Source organism: Dermacentor silvarum, chromosome 1 (genome assembly GCF_013339745.2).
Source record: "Dermacentor silvarum isolate Dsil-2018 chromosome 1, BIME_Dsil_1.4, whole genome shotgun sequence".
Lineage (NCBI taxonomy): Eukaryota > Metazoa > Arthropoda > Arachnida > Ixodida > Ixodidae > Dermacentor > Dermacentor silvarum.
Genome location: NC_051154.1, coordinates 7,162,708 through 7,187,008, shown reverse-complemented (window position 1 = coordinate 7,187,008; position 24,301 = coordinate 7,162,708). Strand labels below are relative to the sequence as shown.

Here is a 24,301-nt window from a genome sequence, read left to right as displayed (position 1 = left end):
TCCAAGGATGAAGTTAACAAAACCCAGGATATTTTCTTCCCTTCCCTTTAAAAAAAAAAAAAAACTGGCCTGAACAAGAACCCTTGGTGATCGCTCTCAGTGTTTTGGAGCATCTTGGCACAGCAAGTCCCAAATGCAGCACTTCGGAGCAACTGTACCACCCGTGAACATGATACCCGCCTAGTTAACTACACACATACCACATTTACTGCAGCCCAATCTACCAAAAGATGATGACACCAAAACTCACCCTGATTCCCACACCAGAGAAGTGATCCACTGATGGAGTCTGGCCCTCCTAGTACAGCAATAAAAACACTGGGTAAATCCATCAAGCGACAAATCTCAATCCCATCCGAGATGGGAAGCCAACTGATGCAGAAACTATTTCAAGACCTCTGCTCTCAATAAGTATCATAAAAAAGACGTTTCCACTATGCCCTTGCATGCAACCAGGATCTGGAGCAGCAGAGGACGTATAGTGAGATTAAAAAAGGAATAAAACAAGCAAAGCAGCCTCAACTGTATCACTGTCCCTCAACAGGAATGCTTCACAAGTATGCAGTGAATGGCATTGCCGAGATAGTGTGTCTCCTAGCCTGCACTAGTAGGCAGTGCATTCACAGAATGCAACTGCACTTTGCTAGGACACAATTTCTGCCTAAGAGACAGGAAATAACAAGACCAAGGAGAAACATCAATTTTCATTGCTTTGGAGTTTGTACATACAGCATGCTAGTACTATTACCAAAGGGCAAAAACTACACCTAACTAATCAACCATACTCCGTCTCACAATATCAGCCAACCAGGAGTGTGATCACACTGTGTCCCTCTGCCGTGGAGTGTCAGCTGCTCTCGAAAACACACTATGCGGTGCGGCACATTTTACCATATTTTCGATTAAATATACTCTGGCATTCAGCCAATGCTTTTCACCATCTGTCATGTCACTGCTATGTAAATCAGGGTGTCTAGCAAATTCCTTTTTCAAAATACCCTGCCTTCTCAAGTTTTCCTGGACTTCTGCAGGGTAAATTCCATGACTAAAAAAAAATTCTTTAAAAACGGCGACAAATAATTTTAAGTCAAAAGTAGGTCAATTTTGTGAATTTTTCTAATATAAATATATTAACGCTAGCAGGGATGACGTTATGCTCACACCATCTCTGCTGGCAGGAACAGCCCATTGTAGAAGGGAGTGTTGGCTTTCTTGTGAATTTACAGTTTGCAAAAATGTGCTAGTAAGATCTTAAGACCTACGGTGTTCGGTCATCAGAGGTCTGAACAAAGAAAGTACTTTATAGTGGCATGTCAGCCACCGCAGCTGACATGCTAAAGGCTCATTGAACGTTTCGCAACCTCAGAGTTCAGCCCATCTTGGCGACATGGTGGGTCTGTCGCCAGAGGACCACATTCTTGCCTTCATTGTGGCGAGTTTATCGCTGACTCATGGAGGCTGTGTTCGAGTGGGCCTTCCAATTAAACAAGTCAATATTGCGACTAACGTTATTACAGGGCTTACCACGGCAGGGCCTTCAGCCTGTAATCGATTGCGTGCTGTACCCAGAGAACTGTATTGTGAAGCAACATCAAAAACAAGTGATGTGGATGCATGCAAGGTGGTCATCAGTAGATTGCGCCGTTCCAGTCACTCTTGTTTCACGCCGCAACACATCCGAATTTCAGTTTAAAGTGCGAGTCAATCCATGATTGAGGTTTTTTGTTAAAACTCGTATTCTTTACCTCAGTGCTGCTACGCTCCCATGTGCTTTTTCGTAGTATTAATTTAATTTCATTAATTATCACCTTCAAGGCCCAAAGTCATCACACAGGAGGAGGCAATACAAACACGTGTAAAAGCAGTTCAAATAAAGCTAACAACCATGTACAAATAAACTTAACAACCACTCAAGAAAACATCGCTGATTTTGTGCAACTTGAAACAAGCAAGCAAAAATTACAGAAACAACACGGCATACATAAGCGAAAAAATACACCAGGTGGAAGGGTTGACAAAGACTATTGAGAGTGGTTTATAATGGATTATAAGCAATGAACAATGGGAACAGAAAGTTACCGAAAGTGATTTGTTAGGCATTCACAAAAATTTTCTGCAGTCAGTACAGGTAATGAAGTGGTCAGGGAGTACATTCCAGAAAATGATTGTGTAGCGTGCATGTGTTGCATGTGAAGAAGTTGCTTAAGCACGAGTGAGCACACATCTACAAACTGAAACTTATTTATATAGAAATGTTGCGAGGCGAGAAGGTGGCAAAGACTTCCGACGCTGCTCGACGAGTGTCCAGTTCTGATCTGGTTGGAAACCTCCGAGCTGCCGCCGTAGGCACCGGCAACAGTAACGGACGCTGCACGCGTTCGGTGGGAACACGGGCAAAACGCTGACGGCATCGACAACAGTTCTGCGTGTTGCTGGTGCTGCTACAATTGCATTAGGGAAGAAGGAAGTGGTCATGGCTGTTGGCTGGCCAGGTAACCGTGGTGCTATGGCAGAGCTGTGACTTATACCCCTGTCACACGAGCAGATATAACCGCGGTTAAGCTTAACCATGGTTTACAGGGTTAACCGTGGTGAACGCGAGCGCGGTCTGCCATTGCTACACGGACTTGGTTAAGCAAACCGATGCAATCACGTGGTCCTCATGTGTGCAAAATATTTTGCGCGAAGTTCACTGTGCATAATAAAGAAATAATAACCAGCATGCAGATAAATGTTGCAATAAAATATACGCTCACATTTTCAATACTACAAGCCTTTATAACTAAATAATGTTGATGAACTTGGCGAGTTTCACATTAAGTCTTTCAACACTGGTTGCTGTAGCCGGTTTACAGTGGCTAGTAGCCGGTTAGTAGCCTTTACGAGACCCAGCGCATTCCATTGCGTTTCTTTTTTGTTGTAAGTGGTAGTTGCGGTGTGTTAGCAGTTTGTGCGCATTATTTCTTCTGCTACAGGTTACAAGTGTCGTATGGCCAGTAGGCTTTGCTGAGAATAATTCACGTCGTGTGTTTTCTGTGCTCAAGTGGTTTGTGTGTGTGATTCGAGTTTTAGCATATATTCGGGCATTCCTTGTGTTCGACCGCAGTGCGGTAAGGTGATCCTCCCAAACGCGTATAAATGTCCTTGTTGTAGCGTCGGACCAGTTAGTGCGCCTTTGGCTCATTGCGATTTCGGACGACGCTGGTGCACTCGCAATTGCCATGGCGTCCGCCATCTTGCCTGTTCGTCGGTTTGCGAGAGTAAACCGAGGTTGTCAAGCTCGGTTTGCGATAACCATGGTTAGGGGGCTAACTATGGTTACGCCTGCCGTGTAGCTAGCGGTAACGGCAGTCAGCCGTAACCGTAGTTAGCTTAACCTCAGTTAAGGCTGTCCGTGTGACAGGGGTATTATGCGTTCGCAATGGTGGTTTAAGAAGCTGGTGCCTTCAGTATGGATTGTAAAAGAAGGAGTGAAACAAAACAAAAAAACGTGACATGATGCGGCATGACTTCAGTGTTGGCAGACCGATTCTTTGCTTCAAGGAAGTGACACAAGTGTACCGTGAATATTGTGAAGTGATGAAGCGGGTGGCTAGTTTTTGAATGGATTCCAATGATGCGGCTAGGTAATCTTGAGATAGATGCCAGAAAGCGGAAGCAAATTCAAGTTGAGGATGGACGAATGTCACGTATGCCAAGTTTTTTAGTTCTGGGGATGCGTTCTTCAAGTTTCTTTGTGGATACCCAAGTGAGTGCGCAGCTTTGCGACGGATTGCTTCGATATGTGTTACTTAAGGAAGTGATGACGTCACATGAAGGCCAAGGTACTTGTCACATGAAGGCAATGAAGTGGTGCTGAAGTGATGCAAGCACTTGTTCTTTCTGATGACCGCACTGGTATTGCAGCTCAGGAGGTACCGTCCCATTTGCAATCATTTTAAATTCGGCTAAATTAGTGTATTAAAAACATGTTAAAAAATGAATATCAGAGCCTAATAATCGACCGCTGCAGTATTTCATCAGAAATATCATCAGTATTTCATCATCATGATATATCAGGGACACAACAGCAAACAAGTCTGAAAAGATAGGTTTTGCCTCTGACACATTCAAGAGTCGGGAAACAAAACTAGAGACTGCAATTGAGCAGTGCACAAATGTCAACCAGAAAATATGGTTCTCATCATTGCTGCTCTTGCTCCTTATAATCAGCTTTTATCACTAAATTGTGCGATGAGCCAGGTACCCTTTGTGAGCCGATACTTTTTTTATGCCTTTGCATGTTTCTGTCCTACGGTAATTTATGTGCACATGGCTACGTACTTGTTACTTTTTAATTAGCACACAAAATTGAAATTCTTTTTTGATTGCATTCTCTTTTGCTTGATTTCAGCATTCTTTTGTAAACGGAATTTTGGATTGACTTTCTGGATGGTGTGAAATGTAAGCATATACCGGGTGCGTGAGGTGTTTGAGAACACAATGTTGGCTTAAGGTAGAGAAGAATATCTCCAGCAAAAATAGACATATTTTCACCAAACTTTGGGAAATACTTCTCTTACAGTTTATTTCCACAATTACCCAATGAATCTGCCATCCGCAGCAATAACCAATTCAATTCGGCTTTGAAAACAGCTGCATGCACGGATCAGGTGGTCCTTAGAGATGTTGGTCAGTGAGTCAGCAATGGCGGCCTTCGGCAAGTCTTTTCTATTATGTGGCTGTTTGTTAGCCTCTCTGATGCCCCAGACAAAGTAGTCCAGCGGATTTACATCTGGAGAACTAGGAGACCGCAAGTTGGGAGTGACGTGGTCGTAGAAGTTGTCAGCCAGCCAGTCCTGGGTGACGCAGGCGGTGTGGGCGGGAGCCGAATCTTGCTGAAAGACATAAGGTCTTCCTTTCGAAACAGTCTCTATCCAGGGCTTTACAACGGTGGCAAGCACCTCCACGGACGCGGCAGCATTAACGCAGAGTCCTGCAAAAAAGTGTGGCGGCATGACGTCACCTTCGTTGCTGACGGCTAACACCATCACAGATGACGTAAATTTTGTGTGCATCACTGTAGGCACCTCATCAGCGCTTGCGCAAAGCCACCTGTCGTTACGGCGGTTAACTTTTTGGTCTTGGTCAAAATTCTTTTAATCTGACAAAAAAAAAAAAAAAAAAGCATTCCAGGCTCCGCAGGTCTCTTCAGCTTGCTTAGCAAGCACTTGGACCGGAGCAGACGATTCTCCCGAGTTTTATCGGACATGAGTTGCCCCCTCCTGACATAGGAATGGTACCTCAAGTCCTCGTGCACAGCGAGCCTGACAGTCGACTCTGCGACTTGGAGCTCCTTTGCAATGGCCTGCATTGACTTCCCTGGGTCGTCCCTGACGATGACTTGCAGCCGCCGGAGAAAATCGGGGGTTCTGACGACGTCTGACCGCTGACTGTGCTTTTTCCTTTTCGCCAGACCACCTATAGACCCTATTCACGGCGATCCTGTGGGTGCCGCCATACTTGATCGCGTAGTGATGTGTCGACTGCTTGCCTCAGCTGCCTTCGCGTTTACAATGGACATGCATGACACCCCCGGTGCGGCTCAGCAAACCTGTTTCAGCGGATATTGTAGGTAGCGATCGGGTGAATGACACAAAGCTTTGGCCACAGCTTCAGAAGACATGTGAGCACTTCTGGAGTTCATTACGCCTTGTCCAAATGGCACAAGAAGTGTACCCGGTGCTTGTACTAAAAGCAGTACTAAAAATGTATTCCAAGGCAGTCTAAACTTTCTACTTATGAATTAAATCAGGATTGGTGTGTTTTGTTCTTGATTCTTTATTCAGTAAACACTTTGAAGCAGCGGTTTGTAATGTTTCTGGCTAGGTAGCATTTATCAGTGCATTCACTATCCAATTGTTTATTTTCTGCCCAATAGTGTGCGGGTGTGCTTGGTTGTGATAGATTTGTTCTTGCTGCACAAAAGGGGCTTGGAACGTTTATGTTCTGCACTTTGCAATAGCTTGTAGCGAAGACGTATTAACGCTAGTTCCTGGCTTGGCCCTGTGGACTGTCACGAAGCATTCAGCTTCTAACATTTGTGTGCAGCCACTGTAGTCACCGTCACCCATGCTTTGGCAGATGTATTCAAGTGTGTGTCCATTCACTTATTCTTCATACATTGGCGATACAGTGGCCATAAGTTTGCATGTGAGTTGGGATGAATGCGAGTAGATAAACTACGAGAAACTTACTATGCCAGGAAGCAGCGCTACTCCCTTTGTCACTGCATAACGAGCAGTACTCACTCTTGCCGACGTCCCAGTGCTGAAGCCTTTTTTGTGGAGGTTAGCAATACAAGGCTTGCGAAAAGTGAATTTTTTTTTATCCTCGAGGAAAGCCGTGCAACCCAAAAGGCTGGCAACACAGGCAGTCCATGAACTTGGCCACAGATATTCATCACATTCTTTAAAGGGATACGGACACAAAATCTGAAAATTTTACGAAAATGCTGAAAATGAATTCTCAGTGTGCGATTACACCGAAAAGAAGTAGTCACTTAGCTCCTTTTTCAGCCGATGGCTTTATTTTTTGCATTTTCGTGAGCGCGCCACGCCGCCTGACCCGATCAAGTTGGGAGGTGTGACGTCACAACACCCTCATCGGATAGCCAACCGGCCGGCCGGTCACGGTCATTCGAAGCGCGCCACGCCACCATCGCGAGCATGGATTCGAGTTCTGGTGCCTCTACCAGCGATGAGTACATGCCTAAAGACGAGGACCATTCCAACTTGGCAAGAAATATAACCGCTTACGGTTACGAGCCTTCCACGTCAAGCGACGAAGAAGAGCAGGCGGCTGTGGATGTACCGGTCAGGTTTTCGCGAATCGTAGTGCGAAGATGTCGCTCTGCACCAGACACTTGTGCAAGAATTATTTGTCCTTTCCACTTTACACTTGCTTTTTCAAGAGCTTACGCAGGCGAGGCAGCTGCGGGGTACTTCAACACTGCGTGGATTACTGAAAAGTAGTTCATGCCGTCGGCGTGAGCAACTGCACACGAAGGCTGCAAGTGAGCGAAAACAGTACCCGACCTCTTTTCGCCTCTGCTTTTCAAACGCGTCGCTGATCCTTTCTGCCTTACCTTTTCGTGAGAAAACCGAGGGCACAGCGTCAGGCTTTAGGCGTTGCCGAGGCGTTTCAGCCCAACCGGGCTGGTGACATAATCATCGTCGACAAAGTGGTCCGCGCAAATAAGTCATTTCTTAGAGGTCTCCAGGCTGGGCATGATGGCTGACAGGAACGTATCCAAAGTTTACGCACCTTCTCCTCTCTAGGAAACATGCGCGACCGCGTGTCACAACAGACGATGCTGCATTAACAGTCTTGGGCGAAGCAATGACTGGGCATTTCCTTCCGCCGCGACGAACGCGGGAAGGCACTTGTAAGACGCCCCACCTGCGTGGAGCACCGACGGGGATAATGTTTCAGACGGCCCACATGCGAAGATCGCTGACAGGGATAAACGCTGCAAGGGACCGACACCCCTGAAAGACTGCAACGGCTGTGTCCGACTTTGGCCGCGCGTGGGTGTTATGACGTCAAATTTCAGCTTCTGCCGGCGGCCGCTTGGAGGCAAGGCGCAACAGAAAATAGAAAAAAAAAAAGTTTCGCATTCTTTTTTTCAAAGCAGCTCGTTGTATTCGTCATTTTCGACAGTTCAACTTTTGTTCCGACGCAAAAAACCACCCGCCAACTTTTGTGTCCGTATCTATTTAAGGTGCCAGTCACTATTTTTGCAGCTCACCACAACACAAGTCTGTCTTCCCTCTACCGTTCCACATATTGAAGTATGAATAGAGAACTGTTTGTTAGCGAACACCCAGTTGCATTTTCGACAGCTGAACACACAGTAGCAGGGCAGAAGCCGGTGATGGTTTCGTATTCCTGCGCTTTCACTGAGGCAACGTGTAGCGCGGCACCGAAAGCACTATCTCGTTCTTTAAGAGCCAACCGCTCCGCGGAAAGGGTGTTACAAAGCAAACTGCTCCGCAAAAAGGGTCAATAACAACAAGCAGTCTGTCACAAGGGTGATCATCGAAAATGCCTTCAGCCTGTTGAAGCAATGGTATAGACAACTTCAAACTGTTAAGACCGTAGACAAACCCACTCAGAATATAGTGGTGTGCTTAGTCCTACACAATTTGTGCTTGGATTCTAGAGTCTTATCTGTGCATTACATTTTGGACGATCAAGAGACAGCATAGCGAGAGCAGGACATCATTTTGCACAACTCAGCTCAACGAGCAGAACTTCAAGCAGGCACCTAACGCACACGAGGCAACACTACGCCAGTGGGGTGAAATCAAAAGAAACAAAGTGGTTAAGCATATTTGTGGAACCAGCGACAGTAGAACCCCGCTGTTACGTTCCCGGGCGCTGCGTCTTCCCGGCTGTTAAGCTCCCATAGTACCCAATGCATTGGTAGCACCGCTGTTGCGTCGCAAATGTGGGACCGTTCCCGCATCATGTGGCCTCTGGGCTGTTGTGCCTTTGTTCTGCGTTTTTCAAGTTTGTATGGCATTCTTTACTGCTGCTCTACAAAGAGCATGGTGCCTGGGTTTCAAACCAAGTGAGGTGCAGAACTATGTGGGCATAAATATACAGTAGTTCTAGCGTTTTACCTGCAAACTGCCTCATTGATAGCAGTCTCTAGTGCAGTCAGTGAGGCATTGTTTTTTTTTTTTTTTGTAGAATCGAACATGTTACTGAATGAAGGCTCTCAGCAGCCTTCTGAATCATCTTCCATTGACATGGAGGTTAGGAGAGTCACTGATAGATAGGCAGCAATGCAGCTGCTAGGTGCTTTCCAGCCTGTACTTTTGTATGATGCCTCACTTCTGCAGCCAGGTGTCTGTGCCAGCCCAAGTGGTCTAGTGAGCAGAGCTCATGATGAGGTTCTCTTTATGAAGGGGTGGTAGATAGGTATTGTTACGAGATATCGTGGCATTACGATAATAGAGTCGGCACACAATGTGCTAAGTCGCGGGTACGAGGTGCCGACGCGCGAAATGCCTGGTCGCGGGTCCAAATAATAGACGCTCTGTAAACGCGCAGTCGGAGGGGCCGACGCGCGAAATGCCTAGCCGCGGGTCCGAGGAATAAACGCTCAAGGTGTCGTCACTCGATGAGCGATGTGCCTACTCGCGAAACGGCTAGCCGCGGGCTCGAGGAGTCGACGCTCGAGGTGCCGACGCGCGAAGTGCCTAGCCGCGGGTCCGACGAGTCGACACTCGATGAGCGATGTGCCGACGTGCGAAATGCCTAGCCGCGGGCTTGAGGACGCGACGCTCGATTAGCTTAGTCGCGCCTTCCGAGGTGCCGACGCGCGAAATGCCTAGCCGCGGGCTCGAGGAGTTGACGCTCGCAGGGCCGACGAGAAGCCCGCGCGCGATGTGCTTGATCGCCGAGTCGGAGACGCCTACGCGCGAAAGGCTTAGCCGCGTGACCGAGGATTCCGTGCCCGAAGCGAGGTCGCGAATCCGCGTCACCGATGCTCCGAATGCTTAGCCGCGGGTCTGACACGTCTACAAAGAGCGGGATCGACCACGCTACTGCGATGTCCACGTAGCGCCCGCTCTAATACTAGTCGAGATTACGGAAACCGCCCAGAGCTCGCGAAGAGACCGCAACAAGCGGTGCAGACGACGCCATCGCGAAGCGAGCACCGGACCAATGGCGAACCGCGCTGGAGTCACGTGGCGGGCGCGGGCAATCGGTGGCTCCGGCACGACCTTCAATCATTTGCTTTTTGTGTGCTTGTTTCTGTATGGAGGAGATAGCTGAAGCGGCAAATTTGAAGACGGTGAAATGCGCTTTCCAACGAGTCCAAGATGGCGGCGCTCGGCTGCGCCGTTCCGGAGATATCGTGGCTTGAAAAACGCCGTTTTTTCGCGATTTCTGCGAAATGTTTCGGCACCTTGGCTGATACAACAATTTTTTTTAGAGCACTTCTACTTGGTTTTCAGCGATGATATTTCGGAATGAGATAAAATAAGAGTTACAGAAATTGAAAATGTGATTTTCAAAAAATCGATTTTTTAGCCATTTTTCGCGATGCGAAAGCCGCGTCCCCCCTTAATCGGGACGCACGCGCTAGTGCTGTTTAGTCTCCTGTTCGCAACTAAGGCTAGGCCTATCATCGCGTTGCACGTTTTAATTCCCCGTTGGTGCAATTGTCGGCGATAGAGGCCGCCAAATCCGAGACTGTTTGGCGCAGTTAGGCGCAATTTTCGTCGATTGTATCAGGATGGCGCAGTAAATCCCATTTGGCGCACTTTGGCGCAGTTGGCGCAGGAGTGGAATCACTGATATTTGTGGACTCTGAACTGGTGACACAAAGGGACTTTTTTCTAAAATCTTTCATTTATTGCACATATCTCAAAACAGTGGACCTATTCGATCTTCCGCATCTGGCTACTCGCAGGGTGCCAGAGCCAGCCAGAGCGCCTTTGTTTTTCTCAAATTACTCCACGCAGCGCACGGCCACTGCGTATTCATTTTTGTCAGGCCAGACAGCTTTGGCTACCCGCGGGCTGCCAGACCAGCCAGGACAATTTTGGTCTGGCAGCTTTCTGAATGGCAGACGACCAAAAGAGGCAATGAGCACTCGTCACCATCTTCGCTGAATTAGAACACGGGTGCTTTACCTCACTCAGCGAACTGGCAAAAGTCACCTTCAGTTTTCAACATTTCTGGCATGATCTTCTAAAGCCCATTCCACCTTGTGAGAAGGTGCAACACGGGAGGCAGTGAATACTTGACGCTGTTGTGCTTAATTGTTGTGTTCAATTCTTTTCACATCCCGTTGAACAGCATGCGGTTCACTCATGCATGCTATCTACATATTGCCTTGCAGGTTACAGATACTAGTTCCCACACATTGCGGTGCCTTTCGGGCTTTTCTTGAGTGGTATCCGTACTCGTATCTCTCGTGGCAATATCACTTTTCTGCAGTTAGCCAAGACTGTCGCGTCTAGCTAGCTTTCGCTACGTCATATGTTTGGGCGTGTGTACAGCATCAGAACCGTGATGTGTTCCTACTAAGCCATCAATTTGAATAGAATGCGCTGATTGAGGAATGGGCAGCCGGTTTATATATTCGCATGTACGTTTGATATTGCTCTCGATTATGAGCGATACTGTTTTCGCTGTGTGAGTGCATTTTTGCGTGAGAGCTGCAGCCCCAACTACTTTAGCACAGGGGACAGAAGAGAGGCAGCCGAAACAAACTTTCTGAAATCTAAGACCAAGCAGGTCAGCATGAACGTATAAAGGTACCCTGTGCCGATCCTGCTTTTACAGTGCTAAATGTCAAATGACGACAGAACGCCAACTCATCAACAACGCCGGTGGGCAACGTGATTGCTGCGAGCAGGTATCCTCAACGATCGCTTTAGGGGCTGCGATCATTTTCGCAAGATTTCTTGTTGTGGCACCAGACATGTTGGACAGCATTTGTTGCGCTGTTCAAAGATTGTGAGCTAGGCACTGTGCACATCCTGTGCCGAGTCGCATGAAATTTCATGCTAGATATTGCATCTCCGAATGCAATCACGTGAGAATACTGCTTCAGCTCTTCAGCAAACGTAACATACGGGGCGATAATTTTTTTATTTTTCCCGTATTTTCAAAAATCGCCTTTCACATCCATATCCATATCGCATAATTCTTGTCCTTGAGATGGATTATTCGAATAGACATTACTAGCACGAGAAATCAAAACACATATTTAATGAATTAACAGAAGTTTGCTAATTCACTTCACAATTAATTGCTTTATGGTAAATATTGCCATTTACGAATTGTAGCCAGTGAGGTTGCGAAACACATCCACTTGAAAGCAATGTCCAGGATGACACCTGTTTCGAGATGTTATTTCCCAAAGTGCGGGACGAAATACCTGGGCATTCCAGTTACTTTCACCCTTCAATGCAAAAAAAGAGCAAAAATGCAAAAAAAGTTTTGTTAAAGAAGTACGTGGGGCAACAGTTTATTCTACGGCGAGTTTGATGGCACACATCTCCAAACTGGTGTCATTCTGGAACTCACCAACTACAATTCGTAAATTGCAATATGTGCCATAAAGTAATTAATTATAAATGAATTAGTGAAGTTTCATTAATTACCGTATTTTCTGGACTATAAGTCGCACCTTTGTATAAGACGCACTCCCCTCAAAACAGCAGTTTTTCCGAAAAAAAGAAATTACACCATCTTCCCGTGGGGGAACCCTGAGTAGTATGCGAAGCAGCCATGAGGTCACTCAAGTTGCCATTAGTTTTCAGATCGGCCTGTCACCGCTGCTGTTTTGTGGCAGCGGCTCGAGCCCTCTTCTCCGCAGCACTGTCCACGGCGCTGACACTGGCGTTGACGCTGGCGCTGTCCGTGGCACTCATTGCGGTGTTGCGGGAGGAGAATGAGAGGACGAAGTGAATGATGATGAGTGGGCAAAGCACCTAGGGATCATTCGGGCAAAACGCCGGAAGCGTTCTCTGGAAGCTGGCTTCCGGAACCGGAACCGGAAGTGGGCGCCGCACGGCGGAGGGAGGGAGTGACATAGCCCCGAGCATAAGATGCTTCGAAGCGCATATAAAAAAAAAAAACGTATATAAGTCGCACCGGTTTATAAGACGCACCTGTTCCTTCAGTAAGCGATTAAAAAAAAATATATATAGTGACCTTTCACTCCATGAACGCGGGTCACGCGCAAGCGTATGGGTGCCATATATTTCCACTCAAGGCGCACTTCTGCCGCCGTGGTTGCCGCGATGTTCCGTATAAAGTCCAAGGGCGATAACATTGGCCCCGCTCCGTATGCTTTATGTTCGAGTGAATGCTTGCGACGGTGAGCTGAATCGTGCACAAGGGAGGAAAGCAGGAAGGCAGCGCGGGAGGGAGGGGGGGCGGCTTGTATATTCTGGTAGCAACTGCGTAGTTTGCGCAGCGGCGCACGCCGTATCTTGACAGCGATCTGCAGATGCGATTATTTCGGGGTCGGTCGACTCGCGGTCGGCTTGCCGCCGCTTGCGTTGCTGCTCCGTCCTCGCACGGCCCTCGGGAACTCGATCACAAGAAGAACCCGGCACCTCGATCGCGCGCACAGAACACGTGCAGCAATTAAGTCAACCAGCGAGCTTCGTGTGGCCAGAACGTTCTATAAGACGCACCAAACAAAAATTAAGAAAAAAAAAAAAATGCACCTTATACACCGGAAAATGTGGTAGTTGAATATGTGGTTCGATTTCTCGTGCAAGTAGTGTCAGCCTCCTTGAATAATCCAGCTCAAGCACTAGAATTATGTTATCTGCTACAGGTGATTTTTAAGAATTCTAGATAAATTAAAACTGATCACCCTGCATTTCCAAGCAGGCAACGTCTCGAGATCCCAGATCACGTGATTTCCTATCAGGACCGGAATTAGCTAGCTGCCGTCTGGCTACCAGTGGACTGCCTGAAATCTGAAAATCAGAACATGTTAATAAAGGTAATGTTTTCTATTGCTCAATGACCATTATTTTCACAGATATCTATCAGTTGTGCCTTGACAAAATGCTGTGAGAAGACCTCACCCATCCCATGAAATTTCTTGGTTAATGTGCGACATGAAAACAAAGCTTTTCAATCAGCCTCTAGATGTTAGTCTCAACAGCACCTCCCAACATATCTTGATCAGAGCTGCCACCTGCTGTTCACTGTTCACGCTTCAACTCTCTTTGCCGTTTACACTCTTCCCTCCTGTTCTTCTTTTATCTTCTCCTACTGTCTGCATGTTTTCAACAAAGATAGTTGTGTGCCTCATGCGATCACTGTTCTGCAAGTTTCTGGGGCCCCAAGAAGGATGCACTGCCCTCCATTTCCCCTGAATGCTCCTGTGGACCCTAATTTGACTCCCTTGTTGTGGCTTGTGGTGGCTGTCACATAGACGCCTTCTGTCCTAGTGGATGAAGGCGTGCCAAGGGGTGCAGAACAGTTCTTGTAGGTCACTTTTCACACACCCCTAACCACTTCTGGCTTGAAGCTGTTGTCGACGGTGCAGATGTTGGCGATAGAGAGCGAGACATTGCACATTTCCAGATATTTTGCTGTTCTTGTCATCCTTCCTCTTTCTTTTTTTGCCACAGTCAACAATGTAGTCTCAGATTGCACTCCAGTGTGCTGAATACTTGGAAGATTTCTCAAACAATTTGCTCGTACATGAGTTTCTTTGTCTTGAAACGCTTCAGGGGGCCAACTTGGGGTGTGTACCTTGCATTGTAATCTAGGAGCAGCTTTGTCACCATATCGCTCCAGGGCTCTGTCAATAAATGAAAAGGAGATTATGTTATCCATCTTGAAGTGGCAATTCAATCTTTTCTTTTAGTTAATAGCAGAGCTTTGCTAAAATTATTTTTTAAAACTGTTAAATTGATAACAATGCTGTTAAACATTAACAGAATAAGTATCAGCTATTAGTTGCACTAACCATACTTTGTTCCATGATAGCAGATGACTTGGGTTTATGTTAGTCTTGGTGCTTTTGCCAACATAACAAGTGATTCTTTGTGCTTTTTATGCTTAAGTGACAGCATTTTCCCCAACATTCTGAAGTTTGTTCAAAACTGCTTCTGCTCTAGTTGCTTTGGCCTTGAGGGTTAAATAGCTTCAGTGCATAAGGCAAACTAAGTCTTGATGCAAACTGCGCAACAAGACAGGACACAAGGTAATAGAGAAAACTGATTTTTAATTGAGTTTATTGACACTCTGACTGTACACTACAGAATGTCTTTGTTTCTTTTTCTTTTCGATAAACTCAGGAAGTCGGTGCTCGTCTGTTTTCTTTCTTACCTTCTGTGCCAAAGTGTCACGCAGTTTGTATCACTGCATCTGTACCAACTCGCCCAGCTATCAACACTATAAAAATAAGTCTGTTGTGACTGTTTAACCACTTTGAGGCACACTGCAATTTTTAAATATGTCTACATAGGCATTTTTGTACCACAAAGCTGAGATTGACAGTAACAAGGTTTGTACTTGGAGTGCGATCACTGGAAATCAAAAGACAAGTTTTTGGTGTCCTTAAACATATCATAAAGATGCAGCAGTGACTTCCTCTCTCCAGCACCCTCATCATGCACGTTGCTGTCTCTGCTTGTGGCTGAGCCTGTTAAAAGGGCGCAGGGATTACCACCAAAACCTTTAAAGTGCTCAATAAAAGCCTAAAACTACATGATGCCTAGGGGTTCATTAACACTGGCAACTATCAGAGGTCGCGCGACCAACATGGTGCCGAAGCAAACAAACACAAATGGTCCCTTTGGTCAAAAAGTGACTGTTTTGGGTCAGTCCACTAGCTGCTTACTTTTTCAGTCATGCCACTGCAGTCGCAAACCTACTGAACCAATCAGCGGCAGATGAGCAAGACGTCTGTAAATGCATTACTTTATGTGACCATGGCGTGACTTGTGTGAGCTGCTGCGAATGGCACCAATCGTGAGACATTTCGGTCTGGCGATGAGCCGATTGCGCTTGCCGCTGTGAGTCGTTTCTTAGGTGCCAGTTGCAGTCAATCGTGCGACCTCTGTGATCGGTGTGAATGCACTTTAATTCTTCAAACACGTTTATTTCTAGAGGTGATGTCTATGAAAATACGCGACTGTTTCCGCTGGCAGTGAGGCACTCGGTGAGGTGCGTTGAAAAAATTTGAGCGAGCAATATCTTTATACTGATGCTATCTCATCTTCTCAGTTTGGCTGAATATGCAGAAGTTCAATTAATTTATAACAAGACAATAACCACAGAAAATTCCCCGCAACCGCTCATGTTTCGTGCCATTAACTACAAAAAGCATCTAGCGTCTGCTGAAACTTCACGCCAAGGTGCACCAAGTGCCACACCAGGCTCGTCAGTGAAGTCCTGGCGCTCTTTTCAGCTTCTTTGGGCGATAATGAAAACTTAAATTTCACACGTGGTTTGACTTACCATTTACAAGGGTTAGAAGAAGCGACCGTGCCGCTGTTCAGGCAGGAGATGATCCGTCAACCACGTACGCCATGTTGCATTTTGATCTGGCAGCGAAGGAGGAGGAGGAAAGGCGGAAACGACGCCCTCTCACTTGCTTCTGAATTCGTTGACTACTCTCAAAATGGTGCAGCGTTTGACTGAGAGCAAGTTCCTCCGGCTCGAACTAAGGGTGGCTCCCAGATTTGTCCGCTCCGAGCCGGAGGGCAAGAGCGACCAGTCGAATGTACCATCAGCATTGTCATCTCCCGAGACTTCAGTGTCTCATTCTGCGCTGTCCTCGAAATCGGTAACCGCACTTTCGTCCCTTTTAAGCATATCATCAATGAGGTGTTATACAGTAGAACCTCGTTCGTACGTTTTAGGGGGGGGGGGGGGGGGAAGTGAAAAAAAAAAAAAAAAAGCATACTACTACGTAAATGTACGAGACACCGACACGCGTCGAGCTGGTGTTTGTTGTTTTGTTATTTTTCTATTGCATAGTGTTTTAAGACGGCAATGGGAAACCGAAACAAGATCGAGCTGGTGGACGATGCCTGATGCCGGCGGAGAGAAGCGAAAGGTGACGCTCACATGCACCGCCTGCAGCAAGAACGGCAGCGAGCTTGAGTTATCACCTATTAAAGGCGTGCAATATGCTTCCAACGGCACTATGCCCCACACGCATTAAAATAGGTGAAGATGCTTATCTAAATAGGGTTGGCGGCTATATAGCTGTGAATGCAGCGTGCAACGACCCGGGAGAAGATTTGTTGGTACCAAAATTAGAAACTGAATATGTGCCGGTGCTTTTATGTGAGACGGGCGAGCAAGTACTGCAGGTATTCCTGCCGCAGTGGGAGGCTACTGTTCTCGAATGCGCGCGCCTCCCACTTTTGCTTGTTTACATGGAATCTAGCGGCCGGAAAATGTACCATACACAATTGCAGTCTGCAGCAGGGAACGGCGGTGTGTTTCGGTTATCGTCTATTAAAAGTATGCAGTACACTTCCAGCAGCACCACCCACTGTGAAACAGATAGGTGAAGATGCTTATGGCAATAGGGTTGGCCGTGATAGCTGTGAATGAGGGGTGCGACGACCTGGGAGATTTGCTGTTATCGGAATAAGAAACTGAGTGCACGCCGGCGTTTTCACGTAAGACAGGCGGGCAAGTATTGCGGCGAAGCTGCCGCGGCGGGTGGCTACTGTTCTCGATTGTGTGCGCCCCACGCATTTTCTTGTTTACATAGGATCTGGTGGGTGGAAAACTTATCATACGATCGCAGTTTGGCGATGTACTATACGTTGATGCCGAAAGATCGTGTTTTACGGGAATGTATGAACCGGTGAAAAATAAGCGTAACTCAACTGGGCCATTTTTTGTGTTCTCAATCATGAACGTTGGCACCGGGAAATCATACGTAGCGAGAACGTATCAACGAGATTCTACTGTATTTCTCTCAGCTTGTCTTCTTTCTTGCATTCAAATGTGAACACAGTGTAACCACTTCTGAACAGTTACCTGACTGAAGGCATCTTGAACAAGGCATTCAAAGTGCACTGTCTTCTTGAAGGTGGTACAATGAAACCTTGTTAATAGGCACCTGGTGGGAACGTGGCATAACTACACACTAAACGGTAGTATGCACTAACTACCAAGAACAAATTTATGTTTCTTGACGTGTGCTGCCGCAACCAACACAGAAAGTGCCGCAGTAAATGTTACCGTTACCTAAAATGTGCACTACGAGGTTACTGTTCTTTTTCCAAGGCGGTGAAAAAATTGTCAGCTCTCTCACACGACAAACAAGATATTTTTTAGTGAGCAGAGTTATCAGCCACCAAAGGTTGCCACAGGGCTTCCCCTGCCACTTGTCGTTTCTACATCTGCACCCCCACAGACCTCCATGCCCCTCAAGCTGCTAAGCTTTGGCACTGTATTACCACCATGAACTGGCTAGCACCGTAGAGTCACCTCAATTGAAAGGTATAATTGCAGCGGTCCTCTAGAGGCCACCAGGTGCCACCGCCAGCCTATCAAAGAAATGTTTGCATCTGCTTCTACCAAAGGCGCTGCTTAGTGTTGAAAAATCCAGCCAGAAGCTATCATCGTTTCTAAGGATGTAGAATGTACATGAAACGTGGCAAGACTGCTGAAAGTTCACAAAAAGAGTGGGCAGTCTCTCGAATGTTTGGCATGACAGCATTGTATAGTCACTAAGCCTGTCTATTCACCATGCCCAAACAGGTTTGCAGGGCCCATTTAGGTTGAGACAGAGAAAATTGAATCACCTGAGCAGTGCCATCCTCACTGTCAGTCTTCATCATGAGTGTGGCATGTCCTTGGGGTACAAGCTTCTTAAACACTTCACTGAAGAACTTGGACACTTGCTTGAAAGTCAGCTGGATGGCTTCATACTTGCGCATCTCCAGAGCGTTCATCAGCTCCTGGATGGACTAGAGAGAGCAAGCTGGTCATTGTTATGCTTTGCTCAACTAGATCATTTAGCCATCATCTAAAGCCAAATATATATCTAAACTTAGCTAATTCTGTTCTTCTTTATAGTCCAATGCTTTGTTGTATAAAATGTGGTTTAAATTACAGTGTAGACTGCTTATAACGTAAGTCATAACCTAAGATATAACGTAAGTTATAACGTAAGATAGCAATTATATGGGCACTCTAGGCGCATTTATGCAGTCGCCATGAGGTTCCATATAAAGTCTATGGGCAATAAAATCGTTGCCACGCGCCGTATGCTGCATGTGCGAGTGAAAGCGTGCTAGGGTGAGCTGGCGATCACGGCTCAATCTCGCGCACGCAAGGGAGGAAAATGGGAAGGAACACGCTGTCTCCCCTCATGCACAAGGCTCTGAGGGGAGGGTAGGGAGTGGTGGGCATGCACTCGCCGGAGCCGCTGTATCTTGAAAGCCATCTGCAATGGGGCACAGGTCCGTCGTGCGCTGTGTTTTCGCGGCTTAGTTCACGTTGATGCGAGACGCAGCATAAAGGTCAATTCGCTCGCTGCTGCTGCCGCGCTTCCTTACTATAGCGTTTCGACAGCGAGTTTCCGCATTCATTGAGTGAGAAGTGTTCCTGTTTGCTTGTGCACGCATGACACCATGCTTGTTAATGCGCAGAGAGCCGCGGCGGCGGCACTCCCGCCATTGCGTCATTCTGCCCACCCTGCGCAAAGAATGCTGGGATGCGGCGGGCGAACAATAGGAACGGAGCTATTCACGCACCAGCAACGTCAGAATGCGCGCGACGGTGCCAGACACCACGTCGGTTGCGTCGTGTCGCTGGAGTATATAGACGCCGGTTGTTCGCCACTGTGACGTTGCGGAGCTCAAGGCGCGTGCGTGCGCACGCTTTACGTCGGAGTATATCTGCGGCTTGAGGGGAGCGTTCGCAGTCTCAATTGACTGCTGAACTTCCCGGCAGCTGCACTGTAACCGGTATTTCGTCTCCCGCAACTGCACTATAAGCGATATGCGTATGCATAGAGTGCTATGGGAAAATTAACAGGAGTCTAAAAAGACCGTATTATATCCGGTCCAGCACTATAAGCGGTCACGCTATAAGTGGTCTATCTGTATGTATAATGTCTGCATGAAAGTGAATGCTGCTTCTTAAAGCAAGCATAAAAAAAATTGCTAGTAACGTATGACAGGTAACAAGGCCACGCCAACTTAGGATACATCGTTTTTTAAACGTACGGTAGTAAAGAAGCTGTTCAACCACAAAGCAACATTGACGCATACTAAGAAATGCGTTCAATAACATCCTTTACTGTATGAGTTTTGGTAAGTACACCAAGTCAAGTTTTTTGGAAGACATTTGTGCTCTGGGTTCGCACACTGAGGCACTTTCTGCAAAGCTCAAGTACAATATCAGTTTTCACAAAGCCACTCACACAGCAAAACAGTTCATTTCGGTGGTGTTCCCAGTGCACACACACCAGATCTGGGCAAAGATACTTTGCAACGGTATCATGATACAATAAAAGATACTCGAGCAACAAGTATTTGAAATATAGATACAAGATACTACCGCAATTACTGTATCTGATACAATACTTTATATTTGTATCCTAAAGATACTTCGATACATTTGAAAATTTCTTATTATAGATCTATATAATGTAGCAGCAAGCGTGTATGCACCAAAATGTTTGCTTGAAAGTTTCTCGACTCTGACCTTGCAACCTTGTTTCATTTGAATGAAGTGTCTGTAAGTATCTCAAAATTTTTGTCTTTCTTGCTTAAGGTACATTATTTTCATTCTGAAACAATTTATTGGGGTTGCTTTAGCTGCTTAACATTAAAGCTCTTCATATGCTGCACTGTCTGCGGTTCTAGCTTGCTTGTCGCTTTTGTAATTGATGGGAGTGGCTGCTCTGCTTGCAGACTTCTATAACAAACCTCTGCACGATGGCACAAATACCGATAAAGAATTTTACCATGACAGTAAATGTATTACCGTTTACGTTTACGCAATACTGGATCAGCGGACAGGTGTACAGCAGCAACAACGCTGGTGCCGACATTTTTTGTGACGCATCATCAATAGAGAGTACATAAAGCTGCAATGACTTAATGTGTGAAAGCCAATAGACACAAGGCAACCCCATTCTTGCATTCTTCAGACTTCGTAACAAAGCACCACGCAAGAGAAACTTCAGTAATGTGGCAAGTTGGTGATTAATAGAGACTGGATTTTAGGCAAATGCCTTTTTTGTTCCTTGCGCTCCTATCACCCCACTTTGATATATGAGCATGAATTAGAGGTTAGGAAGGGCTTTTATAGTGTTTTTATAGTGCCTATAAATGCCTATTTTGGTGTTTGTGCCTAAATGCCTATAAATGCTTATTTTCAATATCGGCGTCTATATGAACACTATTTACCCTCAAGTTTCGCTTTCGAGTGCAGTTAGAGACCGTTATTCAAGTTACCGGGCAACATTGACTATTTGGAACTCTATGGGGTTTAACCTAGTCCGCTAGTTCAACCAACTCCTGGAAAACAACCGCTAGCAGCAGTGAAATGGGAGGCGCCGGCCAGCACACGCCACTGCGCTGACATGGCGCAAGCGGTTGGCGAATGCGAAACCGCGGAGAGCCGTCAGGGGAAGCGAGAGTGAAGAGCAAAAGAAGGAAGAAAACTGTGATGCGCAAGCGGCTTTTGTTTTGTTTGTAATTTACTTTTCAAAGTGTTCACCGCCGTCAAGCATTCCTTCTCAGCGTACGAGATCATTCTCAGTGACAAGAGAGGCACAATTTTGAATCCAAAATCTGGAGATGGTGGTAGTTTGCTATTGTTTCCACAATCTTCACAGTGATTCTTAGACTACGCTCCGCATGCCCTCTAAACAGATTTCTTCAAATATATGCACTTCAAATGGGCGGAAGTGTATTTGGCAGTGTTGGGACGTTTTGCCTGTACAATTCGGATAATGTCATTGTATATGAGAAAATTGCCAGAGTTGTGCCTAACAGCCCTCAAGTATGAACATGTTAATTTCTTAATAAACCATAGTCTCACTTGCATTTATTATTTATCTGTTTTTGTTGTGTCTTAATTTAATTGCGTCAGGCAGACATAAAGTAGCGTTTTTTTTTATTTAGTATTCCCAACTTTCAAGTATTCTTTTTCATGCCTGTTTCACTATATGCGACGCTCAAGTACAGTGGCCGTTCAACATGAATATCAGCAGTGTGCTTGTAGAATTAAGCCAATTGATCGTTATTAGTCCAGTAGTTTTATAGGGCAATTGCACGGCTATGCTCAACTGTTGTCGCCTTTGTGCCACCATACACAATAACATTTCTTGTTTTATTGTCGTAGATACAGGTCGCGCGCGCACGTCTTCGTTTGAAATAATTTGCATTTATGTAAAGATTTATTGTGCCTATATTTACGACGTTGGAGGCCTAAGACTCTGTTTTGCCTGCCTATTTTTGGCGCCTAAAACACGCTTTTTTAATGCCTAAAGATCCGGCCTCTAGTGATTATTCATCATAGCGTATTGGTGAAGCAGCGCATTGACCAGGACAAAGTGGAGAGACACAAGTGTCGTGTATTCTTGTGTCTCTCGACTTTGTCCTGGTCAGTGCGCTGCTTCACCAATACGGCATGAAGAGGTACTTCAATAATGACACTATAGTGGCATCAGAATTTGTGCAAAAAACGCCGCACGCATTTGTGTAAGCAGTGCAGCACGGTGGCTATGAGCAAGTTTCATGGCATCCACACAACTAAAAACAAACGATCAAGGAAACAAAAGATCGGATGCGCGCAGACGTTGGCACGCTTGTTTTTGTCGAGCCGGCGTGAGCACCACCACGTGACTCTGCTCCACCAATAGGGACGCGCAGACCTCATTGCCTGCCCTCGCTGGAGGGCTCTGGCGAAAAGATAAAAGACTGTTGCTGCCTTCAGCTTTATTCAGATGGCTTAGTGGCAGCAGTATCAGCTTGAGATGCAGGACTCAGCCAACCTGTATAGTTTCGCATGGTGATGTTGCGATAGTATCTTGTATCTTAAGATACACCGATACATTCTTTCATGTTTCAGAAATACAGATACTGATACACTTTTTGCCAGACGTATCACGACACAGATACAAGATACCCAAAGAGTATCTAAGATAGTATGTAAGATACACGTATCGATACTGTCCAGCACTGACTCACATTTAAAGAAGGCAGACTGGTGCTCTCTACATGTCCCTCCTTTCCTTAGTGTGTGCTGTGGACACCATCGACTCAGCCAAGCTTCAACACTAGAGCAAAAACACTTAGGTGCCTGTTCCTGTGTTTAGCGTCGAACCTCGGAGTAATCGAGTGAATGAGCACAGCGAAAGATGAAAGAGCGCACATGGAGCACAGCGGGGGATGAAAGACAGCGATAGTGAAGAGGAAAGTGGGGGAGGAGGGTATGCTGAAAGCGTGAGAAGCGTAGTGCTGCGCAAGACGGGCTCTGCGGCGACGACTGCTACGAGATAGCACCAGAGTAACGCGTTGTTGTCTGTTCACTATTGGCATGGAGAAAGCGCGTCTACTGGTACCATATATGGAAACGAAGCGTTGCATGAGCTGAGGTCTGTCTGCGGCGCCTGCTGTGAATGACACCCACGCGTCACCCATGTGCTGCCTCTCGCGATCTTCCATTTAGCGAGGCAGTCGCGCCGCACTTTGCTCCGTTGGCAATGTGCCGCACGAGACCGATTTTCAGTGCTAGCCAATATATCGCGAAATGAAAACATACAGAGCTGCGCCCAAATTTCGCATTAGGGAGTATCGCAATTATCGGAGAATTTTTTTAAAAACCGTAACTTGTAGAGAAATGGAGTTGATGTGTGTGCTGTATCAGAGAAATAACAGTGAAAAGCCGTGACGAATATTCTACATATAAGCTCTTCCCTGATTAATATGCTACATCATTGTGCAAGGCTAGAAGAAAGAAGAAGACCACGGAATGGAGAAGCTATGTCCACCTCGAGAAATTACAAGAGATCACAGATTATTTCTCAATATTCTCAAGCTTTGTATCAATACACACATTAAATCTTGACCCAGGTTGGGCATTGGAGTTTCCTAGATGCCAGGAATGAATTAACGTTTGGAAGCTGCCTTTGCTTTAAAAGCAAGAATATCACACAAACGCACACTTTTTCCACATGCCAGGGCTGGGACTGTCCAAAGTCATTTTAGTGCAATTTCTGGAGCAGGTCAAAATGTGTTTTGGAGCACTTTGGAGCAGACAAAATAGCATTTTGGAGCAGCTTGGAGCAGACTAAATTTCGTTTTGAAGCAGTTTGGAGCAGGCTAATCTGAATTTTGGTGGAATAATGAAATACGGCAGCGCACTTCGAAACCACAACGAAGCACAAAATAAACCAACAGGAAGCTCATAGCAGAAGCGCATTTTGTAGCTATTGCGCACTCAAATATGGAAGAGCGGGTGGAGCGGCGGCACGGCGCATGCTTTGCTGTACAGCCAGAAACATCGGTTGCACAGCGATCAAACTATATAGTATTTCCGCGCCTACGCTCATGACCATAGCGGAAAATGTTCTCAAATTATACGGTCCAATCGACGCTGTAACATAATTTCTGGGTCACCATTAGTCACCGCAGACGAAGAGAGCCACAATCAACCCTGGGCTGGTATAATGTAAAACCATTCCAATCTGTTCTTTATGCGATAGCAATTATATGGACACTCCAGGCGCATTTCTGGCGTCGCCGTCACAGTGACGTTCCATACAAAGCCC

General features: G+C 46.3%; 1 protein-coding gene across 1 annotated transcript in view; it reads right to left on the bottom strand.

The window, feature by feature from the left end:
• LOC119456360 (structural maintenance of chromosomes protein 3-like) overlaps window positions 1–24,301 on the bottom strand; it is a 248,837-nt gene that overhangs the window by 50,177 nt on the left and 174,359 nt on the right. The window contains 2 exon segments of the mRNA XM_037718076.2: window positions 251–298; window positions 18,315–18,479. Of these exon segments, the coding sequence (XP_037574004.1) occupies window positions 251–298; window positions 18,315–18,479 (213 nt within the window).